This window comes from Aspergillus versicolor (assembly GCF_001890125.1).
Source record: "Aspergillus versicolor CBS 583.65 unplaced genomic scaffold ASPVEscaffold_14, whole genome shotgun sequence".
In the NCBI taxonomy this organism is placed as follows: Eukaryota; Fungi; Ascomycota; class Eurotiomycetes; order Eurotiales; family Aspergillaceae; genus Aspergillus; species Aspergillus versicolor.
In genome coordinates, this window is record NW_024467537.1 from 237,062 (window position 1) to 250,529 (window position 13,468).

General features: G+C 54.8%; 5 protein-coding genes across 5 annotated transcripts; 2 read left to right on the forward strand and 3 right to left on the reverse strand.

Annotated features, from left to right (window-relative positions):
- Window positions 1–84: 84 nt before the first annotated feature.
- On the reverse strand, window positions 85–4,648 carry ASPVEDRAFT_76624 (uncharacterized protein). Its single transcript, XM_040816362.1, has 3 exons — window positions 4,068–4,648; window positions 3,705–4,019; window positions 85–3,659 (listed from the first exon to the last, which is right to left on the reverse strand). The coding sequence occupies exons 1-3, from the start codon at window positions 4,437–4,439 to the stop codon at window positions 159–161; spliced, it is 4,188 nt and encodes a 1,395-aa protein (XP_040673598.1). The 5' UTR covers window positions 4,440–4,648; the 3' UTR covers window positions 85–158.
- A 64-nt stretch (window positions 4,649–4,712) lies between these two features.
- ASPVEDRAFT_47043 (uncharacterized protein) lies at window positions 4,713–6,753 on the reverse strand. The gene is made up of 3 exons (XM_040813688.1): window positions 6,606–6,753; window positions 6,495–6,507; window positions 4,713–6,448 (listed from the first exon to the last, which is right to left on the reverse strand). The coding sequence occupies exons 1-3, from the start codon at window positions 6,671–6,673 to the stop codon at window positions 4,952–4,954; spliced, it is 1,578 nt and encodes a 525-aa protein (XP_040673599.1). The 5' UTR covers window positions 6,674–6,753; the 3' UTR covers window positions 4,713–4,951.
- A 748-nt stretch (window positions 6,754–7,501) lies between these two features.
- On the forward strand, window positions 7,502–9,268 carry ASPVEDRAFT_89071 (glycosyltransferase; the record flags this gene model as incomplete). Its single annotated transcript, XM_040818498.1, has 3 exons — window positions 7,502–7,877; window positions 7,925–8,092; window positions 8,148–9,268. The coding sequence occupies 3 exons, from the start codon at window positions 7,502–7,504 to the stop codon at window positions 9,266–9,268; spliced, it is 1,665 nt and encodes a 554-aa protein (XP_040673600.1).
- A 584-nt stretch (window positions 9,269–9,852) lies between these two features.
- Window positions 9,853–11,436, reverse strand: ASPVEDRAFT_202914 (uncharacterized protein; the record flags this gene model as incomplete). The annotated part of the gene is made up of 2 exons (XM_040809389.1): window positions 9,853–11,220; window positions 11,302–11,436. The coding sequence occupies 2 exons, from the start codon at window positions 11,434–11,436 to the stop codon at window positions 9,853–9,855; spliced, it is 1,503 nt and encodes a 500-aa protein (XP_040673601.1).
- Window positions 11,437–11,795: 359 nt separating this feature from the next.
- Window positions 11,796–13,389, forward strand: ASPVEDRAFT_143340 (uncharacterized protein; the record flags this gene model as incomplete). The annotated part of the gene is made up of 2 exons (XM_040807904.1): window positions 11,796–12,551; window positions 12,610–13,389. 2 exons carry the CDS (start codon window positions 11,796–11,798, stop codon window positions 13,387–13,389), a joined length of 1,536 nt encoding a protein of 511 aa, XP_040673602.1.
- Between the last annotated feature and the right edge of the window lie 79 nt (window positions 13,390–13,468).

Sequence of the window (13,468 nt, forward strand, 5' to 3'; positions counted from 1 at the left end):
TCGTTTCAGTAGTGACCTTGTTTATTTCTACGGTTGAAGTACTAGTAAAGGCTTGCTACAGTCTATATTCCGGGTTGATGTGCTACATATTGTCAGGTAAAGATGATATTCTATACACAGCTAGAATGGAATAATTAACAACATCCAAAGATTCTCATCTAATAATATCCATCGTCATAATCGTACCCTTGATCATAGTCACCGTAGCCTCCGTAATCTGTCTGCTCTTCATACTCAGGCTCATACTCTGGCTGGTATTCCTGTTGATACTCTGGCTGATATTCGGGCTCATAGCTGACCTGATAATCTGGTTGAGGTTCATACTCGACTTCATCTTGGTATTCGGCCTGGTACTCCGGTTCATATTGTTGATAGTCGTCTTCATTCTCATCATCGTCGTTCTCATTATGGTCATATTCGTAGCCGTACTCTGTCTCCTGGTTTTCCCCTTCACCCTCGGAGTGTCCTGTCTGTTCGTCATTCTCACTTTCGTCATCTTCGCCTTCATCAACCTCTTCATGGTCTTGAGCCTGATGTTCGTAGCTCGTGTATTCTCCTTGATATTCATCCCCGCTCTCGTAAGTTTGACTGTCTTCCTCGTCGTCGCCATCTCCATGCTCGTTATTTTCGTATTCGTCCAGATATTGGTAGTCGGGGTACCCTTCCTCTTCCTGATCTCCGTCTTCGTAGGCGTTATGTTCATCTTCATCCTCGCCCTCATCCTGGTAGTCATCCTGGTATTGCTCGCCCAGTTGGTACGTGGGTTCGGCCTCGTTTTCATACTCAGACTTGTCCAGCCCCTCGTCGCCACTCTGCTCAGTATTTCCATACTCATCATAATCCCCGTCTTCGTCGTTATTATACTGATCGTGCTGGGCGTCATGATAATAAGGGTCATAGCTGGCATCACCATGTTCATGATCATCGTAATGCTCATAGCCATCGCCATCACTATCATACCCACCGGTATAGCCCCATTCATCTTCATCACCTCCCTCTTCCGAAGAATCAGAAGTCGACCCAGGCGTGGATACAGAGTCATAGCCAATCGTAGAGCCCGTTTCCGTCTCGACTTCAGCGACCATTTCCTGTTGACTTGGATCAATATCCCCACCGCCCTGATTAGATGGCGGAATATCTCGAGGAATATCCTCACCAGCCACCGACCCAGACACCGGACTGGTACTCTCCAGGCCCGATTGCACAGATTCCTGTGTTTCCTTAGTCTCCTGCCGTTCCTTATTTTCATCTTCATTCTCCTGGAGCGCACTTATAATCGCACCCGTGGCTAAACCGCCTATAGCAGCGCCGACTGCAACACCGGCTGCGATTTTTATTGTAGAGCTTGAGCTTGAGGACTCCTTCTCCTCCGGTTTCTGATCGCCGGGTGTTGATTGTACCGGTCCTTGCACCTGTTCTTGTGATTGCAAGTATCCAGGCGGTCCCTGTACCTGAGGTTGTGTCTGTAAAACTAGCTGCGGCGGTGGAATCGGCTGATCGGAAAAATACAGCGAATTGAGCCCCCGGTCCTTTTGATGTCCATTCTGAGATCCCATACTGGTATGGGGCTGGTGGAACCCGCGTGAACCCTCACCCGTAGTCTTCCAGCCCATATCCTTACCCGTGTCATTTGCATGCGGGGATTGATGGTACGCTGGACCTTGTCTAGTTTGAGGAGGGACTGGTGGTTTTGGCCGGGGCTGCTTGGTTCCTGTAGGTCCAGGGTAGGGTGTATATTTCTCCCCGTCTGGGGCCGGCTTGGGCATTCCACGACCTGCTGGTGATGGTGCTAGTGGTGGGCCTCTGGTAGGTCCGACTGAGGGACGGGTGGAGGAACCGAATAGTTTGTTCAGGATACCAGGCGGCTTTGGAGGAGGGTTAGGGCCTGTTTGGAGTCCGCGCGTGGCAGAGGGGGTGGGGACTGGTGCACTGGGAGGCACTGGGCGCGGTGGAGCGAGCTTGATGAGTGGTGGTCTTGACGGATCTGGCCTTGGGGGCTGCGGTTGAAGTGGTGCTGCACCGCGAGGACCGAGGTTTGGTGACGGTCCCGGTGGTCCGCGCGATATGGGTGTAGGTCCTGGGGGCGCACCTGGAGGGCCAGATATTGACGACCGCATCGGTGGACCTTGGCCTTGCTTTGGTAGAGGTTGTGGCGGCTGAGTAGCTGATGCCCCTGGCAGGCTTCTGGTTGTAGTAGGTGGAGGACGACTGATACCTAGAGATCTGGGCACTGGAGACTGACTCTGCATGTTCGATGGTGGGCCCTCAGGTACAGTTCCTGACTGGATTTTATGGCCTCGGTATGGTACCGGCTTTGGAGGTATAATGGGTCCACTTGAGATAGTTGGCATCGGAGATGGTACATTGATACTACGCGTCGCTGAGGAGGCTGGCACTGCGATATTCACAACTGGTGCGCTGCTTGTTGACTGGGGTGGGAGGCTCCTGCTTGTGGTAGGCGCTGGAGGTATGGGCTTAAAGGGGTCCTGAGAACTCCGTATTGATGTTGGTGTTTGGGCCTGAAGAGGGCCAGGGAGCTGGGAAGTAGCAAGCTGGTGTCCTGGAGGCCCGGACGCTGTAGGCAGCTCGCGCATAGCTGCCGGGGCTGGTAGAGTACCGGGCTGAACTGACCTTGGAATCGGCAGCGGAACAGCGTTGGAAGAAATGTCCCTGGTAACTGGACCCGTAGGTGCGATACCCTGTATAGACTGACCAGACAGTCCTCTATCCAGTGGAGGCCCTGATGTAAGGATACTCGGCATTGTAGCTGAAATAGGGCGAGTAGGAAAGGTCGAGCTAGGAATCGTCGGCGGATCTTGCATGGGTAAAGTAGATGGGTCTTTAATACCACGCTGCATCTGATCCTGTTGTCGAGGCATTTGCATAGATAGCGGCCTGAATGGTTTGTATGCCTGAGAATTACCCCCAACAGACCTTTGGCCGGATGGTGTAGCAACGCTCGTATGTGCTGCGAAGGGTCTATATGGAATGAACTTCTGGCTTGTAACTTGTTTCTCAGGGCCTGTTGTCCTAGCCTCTGTCGATATTGGCACCCGAGAAGTAGATTGAGGATGCATTTGCCCCTGAGCCGCAGTATGGGTGTATAAACTGTTTGGCCGCGGTTTAAGTATGTCTGGAATGGAATTCGGGTGTGGAACAACATCATGTCCAATTCCAGATAGGGACAAGTGTCTGGTGGGTGCCTGGATAGAGAGACTTGAGGGGAGAGATGGTCTTTGAGCGGGCGTATCAACGTGTGTGATACTGCACGAGTTCATCTGGGTAGAAGTAGTGGTCCCAACGATGGTTGTTGAGAGTGATCTTGGATGGACGATTGCCTTTGGTGGGTGTGGTACATCGCGGTTGATAGATGCTTTCTGCACCAGGACCTCAGTGACCTGGGGCAATTCAGCTGGTGAAGGAACAATTGCGGGCACTTTGACTGAAAAATTATCAGACGAAGCCACGTTCTGTTCTGTCTTAGGCAGTGTTAGCCCTGCGGTAGTAGTCCCCTTCACACTCTTGATAACAGATATGACAACTTTATAGTTGTCGTCCTCTCTATTCTCGAAGCGCGCAGTAAATAAGTGGTTACACCCACTCATCCTATGTACTTTCTCTGCTTTCAGGGCGAGGGTTGCGCAGAACTCGGTCACGGTCTAGGGACTTAGCATGCGCACATCAAACAAGATATCGAGACTTACGCAGGATTGTTGCGGCGGAGTCAAAGCACCTTCATAGCACGTAAGGATCTTCAGCTTAAGGTTGATTGCATGCTTCCTGAATTCCGCCCGGACTTTCTGGAAGGACTGCGCATTGCGTTCGATGCATTTCAAGATGTCAATATCCACAATTGCTGAAGAACCGAGTCCATATAGACTGTCCTTTGCGGAATTCACCAACAGCGTCTTCCAGGGAATCTCTGGCGACGAGCGCTGTGGTGTACTCAGGAAGATGACCTTTTTGAGGCAGGCTTTGATATCAGGGAATATCTCATGGGCAATGGCGTAGTTAACCACCTGGACTCATGTTAGCCCGTATCAAAATAAATAAAAGATAGGACGTACTGCTTCCACAATAAATCCACCAAATCCATGACCAACGAAAACCAGCGGTCTCGTAGAGGGAACATCCCTACGACTCATCGCCAGCGCGCTCAGCAGGCTTCTAGCCACGGAGTCAACATGCGCCGGGAATCGAGAGAACAAGGCTTTGGCATCATAGAGAAAGGCCAGGACCCTGCCGCATGGAATATCGGTAGGAAGCAGATCGCGCAGCCATAGAGTCCCGTCCTGCGTTCTCCAGCTGCCACCCCCAGCGGCATCGAGGCCGTGGACTGCGACAACATCAACCGCTTTCGTCTCGGTGAATTTAACCGTGTCGCAAGGGTCTGTCAGGCATAGCAGCCTGGTTCCCACTTGAGAGTCTTCAGTGGCCATGTTGCAATTCTGTTGGAATTAATGAGACTCGACAAAGGGGCAAGCAGTTGCGATGGAGAGACGGCTATTTGAAGCACAACCGCAGCCTCGTCACACTCTGTATCTGGTCTAGGATATCTTGGTATTCACAGCCGGCCTGTTGTGCTACACTGTACACAAGGCTCTGGGGCCAAAATAAGCCGGGGTGGCCCAGCAGTGCCCTAATCTGGATAGCTGGACTTGGTGTTCCAATCATCTGCAGCGACGGTGATATTAATAACATGGCACAGCCCGGGCAGTTTGACAGTGTACTCATTGGGAATGGAGGCTTGCAGTAGTCTGTTTGACAGTGTGCTAATTGGACAGACTGGTTCAGCTGTCTTGATGCTCAGCCTTTCGCGCTCCTGCAGCTCTCATATGCAGAACCCAACCAGGAATCTATATATATACTACATACAACACTATATACATGAGAATAGAGAATACAATTCAGAATAAGTACAAAGTAAAGAATAGATAACAGACTGCGACGACTATAGCTTGCTCGCCCTCCGCTGCACAAACGGATACTTGCCAAAGCCATCAGGATGCTTCCACTGCTCCTCACCAGCAACGCCCATAAACCAAACACCCCCACCAGCATCACCCAAACAAGCCCAGCGATCGCGCTGCGAGTCCGCCGTGACCATATGCGTATTAAACGCACAGATCTGCACCTGCTGCCCCGAACCATCCACACGCGCCGGTGTCATATCGATATCATGGAACTTGACAAGCCGCCAGTCCGTGACGCCGGACCAGTTCTCATTCGGCGGCATAAAGAGAGCGAGTTTGCCCGTAGGTGCCTTCCAGAGCGCATTATGCAGCGTGAATGCCAAAAAGCGGCGGACGTACTCTGGCGTCGACGCCTCGCGGATCCCGTCTTTGATGTGGAGTGCCAGTTCGCCCAGGGGCATGGATCGCAGCTTGCCAACCCTTAAACTGGGCAGCGCGGTGAGCATGGCGGCGCCGTACATGTCGCTCTTGGGGAAGTCATCTCCCTGGTCCTGTGGCTTCATCCCCGCTGGGGGTCGGACGCGGGTGCTGACGATGGTGACCGGCTTGCTCCATGCATTTGGGCTGAGGTGGGTATGGTTATTCTTCAGCAACCAGGCGTATAGGACGTTCGACTTGGTGACGGTTAGAGGGCGCTTGCTTTCAATGCCCCTTTTCTTGCGTTTGGCCTCGAGAGCGATGAGATCCTTCTGCGCCTGTTCGACCAGGCCCTCGACCTCGGCGTGCGAGATGAAGATGCATTTCTGAGAGATGGTATTCTCTGGTCGCGTAATCCGACTGTCCCACAGGATACGAGAGAGCAGGCGCAGCTTGTCGAAGATTCCATAGACGCGCCATCCCGGCGGCAAGGGGGGGTTATTGGAATGCACTCCCTTGCCTGCCAGCTCTCCACCGGGCCCATACGCCGCGAAGGGGTCCTTGCCCAGCTGCTCAAAAGGCGGAGGCGGGGTCCCCTGCAGGGTGCTTTCCCAGCCCTTGAAGAAAGACTTGAGGGTGGCGAGGTCTCCAATGATGTGGCTGAGAGAAAGGCTGATCATCGTGGCATCGGAGAACCGCGTCACTTGGACCGTCATGACAGGTCGATCCGAGTCGAGGATCTCCTCGAGGGTCTTGACGCCATTGAACGCCATGCAGCGCTGCTCATCGTCCTTGTCGGCGAAATCGCTGACGAAGGTGCGGTAGGAGTGGCTGGGCGCACTGGGCCCGACCCCGAAGCCTGCACAATAGTCTGTGATAGACCGATGTGACTCGTCCAGACAGTAAAAGTCCTTGACGTGGTCAGGGGCCGTGCGCTGGCTGTCCAGGTACTTAACCAGGCCCTGGGGGGTCAAGACATGGTAGTCAAGGCCGGAAGGGGCTGTCCGTGAGCGACGAACGCGCGCCTGCATGATAGGCCTGGCCTCGAGGGTTTTGTACCATGACTCCCTGAGTTTGTCCAAGCACAGGAGGGCGTCGAAGACGACGCTGAGTCGGGCCTGGATTGTTAGCAAGGAGTTGGAACGGAGATGACGCAGTACTCACGACAATTTGGGCGCTGAGAAATGTCAGCACGATTCAATAGTAGCAAACAATGAAGAGCGAGATTCAAGATCGAAGGTGCATGAAAGAAGACTCAATAACGGGCATACTCACTTTCCCACTGTGGCGTCCAGCAAAGGGACAGGGACGACCGTAAAGTCGTCTGCCGTTAGGGCTTGCATGGCAGGCCCGGTTGACATATGATATATCACTCCTGCGGGACGTTTTCCTAATGGAAAGAGAACGGCTTGTTGCTACAGCTGTGCAGAAAGCAGCGGTCACACTGCGGATGACAGGTCTTGACCGGCTCATTATGATACGTCTTGCCCCAGACCCCCAGCCGGGCAGCCACCACGCCACCTGCCAACCACATAACTGCCGACTCCTGGCGACTCGCCGAGCAAGGGCGGGACAGTGGCTCGTCTGCTGGTCACTAGACTCCTGAATATCGATGGGCCAGGAAACAACCAATCGCTGATCTGCAGATCTGCATCCCATTCCAATTTCCCGATTGGGACTGCGTGAGGCAGATCAAGCAGCCAGTCTCCGTAGGGCCGACTGGCCAATCCTGCCTCGCAAATCGGGGTTGATTCCGCGCGATTCGAGCTCAGAGAATGATCCCGAAGTTCAGCTGCATCCCTGATGCGGTCAAATGGCCGATCCTGTAGCTCGGCAGCAGCCAGCATAGCACTCAGCTCATCTGGTGGATCGAAAACCGGGCCACGTTGCGCTGATCCCCTGCGCAGTCGATGCCGTATTCGTCATGCTGGAGCGGCTTGCTGCGAGATAAAGAATGTTTTGAACTTAAGGCCTCAGCTGGCTGGGTCCTTTAAAGCAGCCCCCGCCAGAAGCGAGGCTGTCAACAGACCGCCGTTTGTTGCTCTGGACATTTTGACCTTATCACCGTGGATAGTTGGTCCTGAATCGTAATCCTCCTGCCCCTATCGGCTTACTTACTCGGATTACTGCCAGACTGCCAGGGTATCTGCCGCATTACTTGCCGATTTGCGATGCATATCGCATTCCTGACCAACCCGGCCTCGGGCGAGGTCAACGTCCAGCTTGCCACGGCGCAGGAACTCGTGGACCAGGGCCATTCCGTGACGTTTCTCTCTACGGCGGCATGCAGCAGCAAGGTCTCTCGCTTCCGCGTGGCCCAGCTGCCGTGCAACCAGCATCGTATCCACTTCATCAGCCTGGGCTCCAACCAGGCCCTGAACGACTTCACACGGACGGCCCAGTCGCGCATGCACCTGATGCGCAGGGTCCCTGGCGACCCTATCAGTCTGCAGACCTGTACTGATGCCTCTGTTGGGCCAGCGGAGGACCATGCTGCCATGGCGTTGCGCGTTCGCGATCACCTTAACGAGCTTGATCCGGATATGAGTATGCTACAAACCTGCGATATGAAGAATAGATACTAACGGGTCCAGTCTGCGTGGATGCGCTCACCTCGTCCGTCATCACCGGTGTGCGGCTCACCAAGCGCGAGTTTATACTGACGGTGCCCTGCTCACCTGGAATGACTGCGCTGCGTAGTGCGTTCCAGCCGCATATGGTAGCAGCAAACCGGCGGGGGTCATGGGGGACCTTCTTCGAGAGTGTGTTCCGTCCTGTAACCATTTGTCTACGGAGTATATACTGACATATATATAGATATGTACCTCAACCTCCACGAAGTCATTCACAGCCGACGCCACCCCTACCGCCGCGAACAACGCAAAGTCATAAAACGCCTGGGACTACAGTCGTATGGCACCGCTCGCGACTCGGCCTGCATGGGGCCCAACTGGCAGGACGAGAACTGCGTCGCCGGCATCCACTTCAACACCCCGGGCCTCATCGATTGCCCCAAGCAGTCGCCCAAGATGGTCTTTGTCGGCGCAGGCGTCGCAGCCGAGCACTCGCCCTCACCCTTTACACCACCGCCGACAATGCCGCCTACGCCGTCTATGGATCCGATTGGGGCATTCCCTGAGCTGGCCTGGATGGACGAGGCAGCAGCGCGGGGGGAGGACGTGGTATATATGAACATGGGCTCCATGTTCCTGTGGCGGCCAGACGAGTTCGACGCATGCATCGAGGGCTTCAAGGCCGCGCACAGAAGACTAAACGGGCGAGTGCGGTTCTTGTTCAAAATCAACCGGGCGCCGCAGTCTCGCTCAAGCACATCAAACACAACCCCCGAAAAAGAGAAAGAGAACATAGCAGAAAGAGAACTGTCAATTGAAGACCTCGACCTCACCCTCCCCCCCTTCATCCGCCTCACTCACTGGATCTCAAACCAAACCGCCGTCTACACCCACCGCGCCCTCAAAGCCTTCATCCACCACGGCGGCGGCAACTCCTTCAACGAGGCCGTGCATTTCGCCGTGCCCCAGCTGGTTCTCAGCCAGTGGCTGGACACACACGAGTACGCGAGCTACGCGCACAGATTCGGGCTCGGCCTGCGCAGCGAGCATCCACCCTCTATACAGGCATGTGATGTCGAGGCCAAGATCCTGGAACTGCTGGGCCCGCGGTGGGCTGAGTTCAAGGCGACTTGTCAATCGTGGGCGCTGCGGAGCGAGCTAGGTGGTGGGCCAGCTGCGGCAGCCAGGATTGTGCTATTTCATGCCCAGCTCTGCGCTGCTGAAGCTGGGGCGAGGCGGAAAGAGTCCGGGGATGGGTCTGGGTCTGGGTCTGAGTCTTCTACGGAGACGGAGTTGACGCCCCCGCTGTCCCCTGAGCAGGTCTCTGGGTTTGAGAAGGATGTTAAGGAGATTGCTATTTCGTAATCCATGATACCATATTGGTTATTATTTGTTTGTTTGGGTTGTATTCATTATATCTGCACATAGAGGACTAGGACTGGCTGTACATATAAAACGGGATGGCGTGATTGACATTTAACGACTGGCTATGCTTTGGTTCCATTCACTTTCACTTTGGTCCTCATCTCAGCTTCGTTTATCGGCACAGCTTACTGGTCAATTTGTAATTTGCGGTGACAGGTATGCTGGACTGCGCGATCACCCCTGAGCATGACGAATATGATCAGATCTCGCAACTCAGTCATGCCGCCCCAAACAATTCACTGAACTCTAATTTTTCGTCCGAAATGCAATTTGATCGGAAAACATTCGGAACCGATGAGGGAACGGGTGGAAAAAAACAAAACTAGGGAACTGCAGGTCCACCAGAGGCCCACAACGAACCCTGAATCCACCAGATCGACAGAGAAAGAAAGGTAATTGGTAATAGAATGAGAGAGTGGACAGGAAACAGATAAGATACAGGGGAAGCGTAAAAAAGTACAGATATGACTATCAACAAAGAAACAAAAAAAAGAACAAAAGAATGTAGGGTTGGCTAAAGGTGGTTAAAGACGTGCAGCAACCACCTCCAGTCCAACCAATCGTCGAAACAGCCTAGAAACCGTACACCCCATATGCAGAACATCGTGCAGGTCAAAGAACTTCTCATCAAACAGGAGATTAAACCGTAGCTCGTCGCGGAAGCTATTCAGCGCAAAGCACACATTGGGATCCGTATTGCGGCCTCCAGTATTGAAGTCCACCATGCGGATGGGATCCGGCCCATCCATCTCTGTAGCGTCTCTAGCTCCTGCACCTGGAACTCGTTTCTGCAGGTCGGCGAACAGGCCTTGGGATGTAAGTGTTGGCCGTCCGACTGCCGGTAGCGGGGGACCATCAGGCAGGTTATGTACGTCCTCCAGTGCCTTGGCCAGCACAGGGGCCGCCTGGTCCAGGACGCCGATGAGATGTGGCGAGGTGAGGTCTTGGTTCTGTGCTTGTTCAACGACGCGTGCTAGGCGGAGTAGACCCTGTGGCGAGGCCGGGCGGAGGTTGACGTCCTTTGCGTCGATCCACATGCTCCCTGGGATGATGGGCATGGTTACCGGGCCCTGTCCGTTGGATGCAGCTAGAGGGAGGAATCGGCGGCCGTTGGCAGAGAAGACGAGGTGTGCGCCGTCCAGCTCAGCGGAGGAGTTTGTCTCAGGGAAGGCGTGTGCAATTCCGGATGTCATGCAGGCAAAGAAGGCGGCTGTGAGTGATACGCCGGACTGCTTGAGGAATGCAAAGGCCGCCTTTGCTTCGGACGGTTCGAAGGTTACGGACTGGTTGTGGATGCGCGATGGCCGGTGCTGGCAGTCTTTCTGTAGAGGAATGCCGATTGACGACCGGGCCCAGCGTTCTTGCGAGCGCTCCTGCATGGCGAGAGCTTCCTGTAGCTCCTGTGGTGTAGGCTGGTGGCGGAGAGAGTACGCATGGCTAAGCGATTGAGGGAGGCGAGAGATGGTGTTGGACGCGGTCTCTGGGGAGAAGATGCCATCGATACCCAGCTCAGTATCTGGGTGAGCGAGCTGGTGCATGAACTCCTGCATTATTGTGAATACATCCAGGCTCATGAGAGTATGCGAAATATTCGACACGCATCCCCGTGGGCCCCGGACGGGGTCGACAACCAGCGTCATGCTGGTTAGGGCATCGGTTGCGTGGCGGGCAAGGGCGAGATAGACGTCCGTGATAGTCGTGTTCTCAGCTACCGGGCACGTCTGAGCAGCCCATCGTTTGGCATCCTCTGCGGTCTGATGCAGCTCGAAGGCAGCCTGGTCAAGTGTTGGATACACAACGCCCACGACGGGCAGAGCGCGTCGAGTGCGCCACCAGGCCGCTTGATGACGGCGTTTCAGCTGCTCGCAGGACAGAGGGGTTTCCAGCGCTGCCTTGGTGGTCAATCGGAACTGCACAGTTAGAATCATACATCACAGAACTGAATCTACATTACAGGAGAGCTGAATACTCACATTCCCGTCGTTGAACTTCTCTGACGCCTTGACGACGAGCTCAACACCACGAAGACGCCGCACTAGGCGAGTCCCATCCAGCCTCCATTCGGACGCTGGCGCAGGCTGTGCAGTTTGCTGTTGCGTAGAAGCCATGGTATGGTGGTGGTTGACAGAATCACTCCTGGCCCGTCGCCACGCTCACTGTTGTGACGGGATGAAACAGATCGGCACAGCAAGGAGCAGCTCCGAATTCGCCACAGTCTAACTGTCAAGAAGGTCAATAGTGGGCGGGCTATCGGAGGGTTCGACCGTCGAATTCCTTAGGCGCATATCGCCATTCGACCCACGGCTTCCATGTTCTCCCCGTGCAGATCGTGATGATCGCTGCAAGGGCTCACCACTGCACGCCGCAAGGGGTTTGTTTTACTCGAAGTCCATTCTCCTATCTTCCGTCTTGTCTTCTCGTTGAGCCAGTTCAACTTGTGAAGACAGTGTCGACTTTGTTGTCCATCATGGCCCCCCCAGCTCAGCAGCCTGTATCCTCCCCCAACGAGCCCCAGCCCTATGTCCACAACGGTTGGCGCCAGGTCGTCCACGGCCAGTGGACTAGAGAAACCACTGGCGGCGAAACTGGCATCTCCTACAACCAGAACGTACGCGATGGGCATACCGAACTGACCACAAGCCTCACATTCAGCACCAGTTTGTCCACCACGGAGCTCATCCAGCGCGTCCGCAATGCCTGGCTTGTCTGCCATGCATCCCACCCCGAGGTTGCCATCCAACTGTCCACGGGGACAGAGATCCCCCAGATCATGACCTTCGATACTTTGCAGTCTGAAGCGGACGCCGAAGCCTGGCTGCAGGAGACTCTCCACGTCGTCGCCGACCAGCAGGCTCCCGACGTTGCTCGCATGACATACAGCCGCCGTCTACCGACCAAGGGCAAGCGCAGCATGCTGTATCTCGTTACTGCTGGCGCTGCCTACCCAGAGTACCCTAACAGACATTGCTTCGTGTGGAACTTTGGGCATACCATGGCGGACGCCTACAGCGTGGTCCTCTTCAACAACTACCTCCTGCGGACCCTCACCCAGGTCCCTGGCGACCGAAATCTGGCTGTCAGCGAGCTAGACTACTCGGGTCTGGCTTCACGCTTGCCTGTCACCCCAATTACGCCATACGAGCAGGAGCACCAGCCCACCAGAGAGCAGAGGGAGGAGGCTATTGCAGGCGCAATTGCCCAAGCCGAGCTCTACTCTTCAAAGGTACTCAACCCAGATCATTTCAACCAGCAACTAAAGCTAATGAAAATCTCTTATGTAGATGGACAAGTCGATAGCAATGTACCCCGAACCGGACGCTGCCTCGCGTGCCCACGGCACCTACTGCATCAGACTTCAATACGAGGTCGCCGAATCCAAAGCCCTCCTCGCAGCCCTTCAAGAACAAAAACTCAGCATCACATTCGCCGCCGCAGCGGCCACAGTGCTCGCCATAAAGCAGACGTACGGTAAGGGCCATGAAACAGGGGCCTTGCTCGGAATGACGCGCAACGCGCGCCGCTGGGTGAAGACTGAGCTCCGCGAAGGGGGCGGACATCGCGTTCCCTGCGCCTCGGACGTCGTCTTCCTCTGGATCCCCTTTAAAAAGGAGTACTTTACCGGTTCTATCAGAGATACTATCTTGCACTTGGGCCGTGCGATCCGCAGCGAGTTGGGTCCGCACTTGACGTCGCCGCATTACATGGCCAGTCTCTCCTTCACCGCGGACCGGTTCATCTCTGGTCTCGCGGCAGAGGGAGAGCCTGTGCCTGCGCCCCAGGCCCCTGGATTCTCGCCGCAGGGTGCTGTGCCGTTGAGCAGGGAGTTCTCGTCTCAGACGGCCACGGTCCAGGTCCATGATATGCTGCATTCGGGACGCCAGATTAACCCGTCCGCCTGGGTTGGCATGTTCTCTCTTTGGGAGAGGATTTCGCTGTCTATGGGCTTTGATATGAAGTACTACGATCCTCGCTCGATGGAGGAATTTATGGCGCTCGTAAAGAGCAACTTGGGGAGTGTCATTCCTGGACGGTTTGTCGGGGGTGTTTCGTCACGCCTATAAGCCTGACTTGTTGACTGATTCTATACCCACATTGGCTAGCAGCCTTTTTCTTTACTTCATCTCTTCATTCCTTCTTTCT

Coding starts and splice junctions, on each gene's coding strand:
- ASPVEDRAFT_47043 (XM_040813688.1), bottom strand. CDS start 6,673: ATGCAAGCCCTAACGGCAGACGACTTTACGGTCGTCCCTGTCCCTTTG.
- ASPVEDRAFT_76624 (XM_040816362.1), bottom strand. CDS start 4,439: ATGGCCACTGAAGACTCTCAAGTGGGAACCAGGCTGCTATGCCTGACA. Junction 4,020..4,067: donor GTGGATTTATTGTGGAAGCA/GTACGTCCTATC, acceptor ACATGAGTCCAG/GTGGTTAACTACGCCATTGC. Junction 3,660..3,704: donor CTCCGCCGCAACAATCCTGC/GTAAGTCTCGAT, acceptor CTAAGTCCCTAG/ACCGTGACCGAGTTCTGCGC.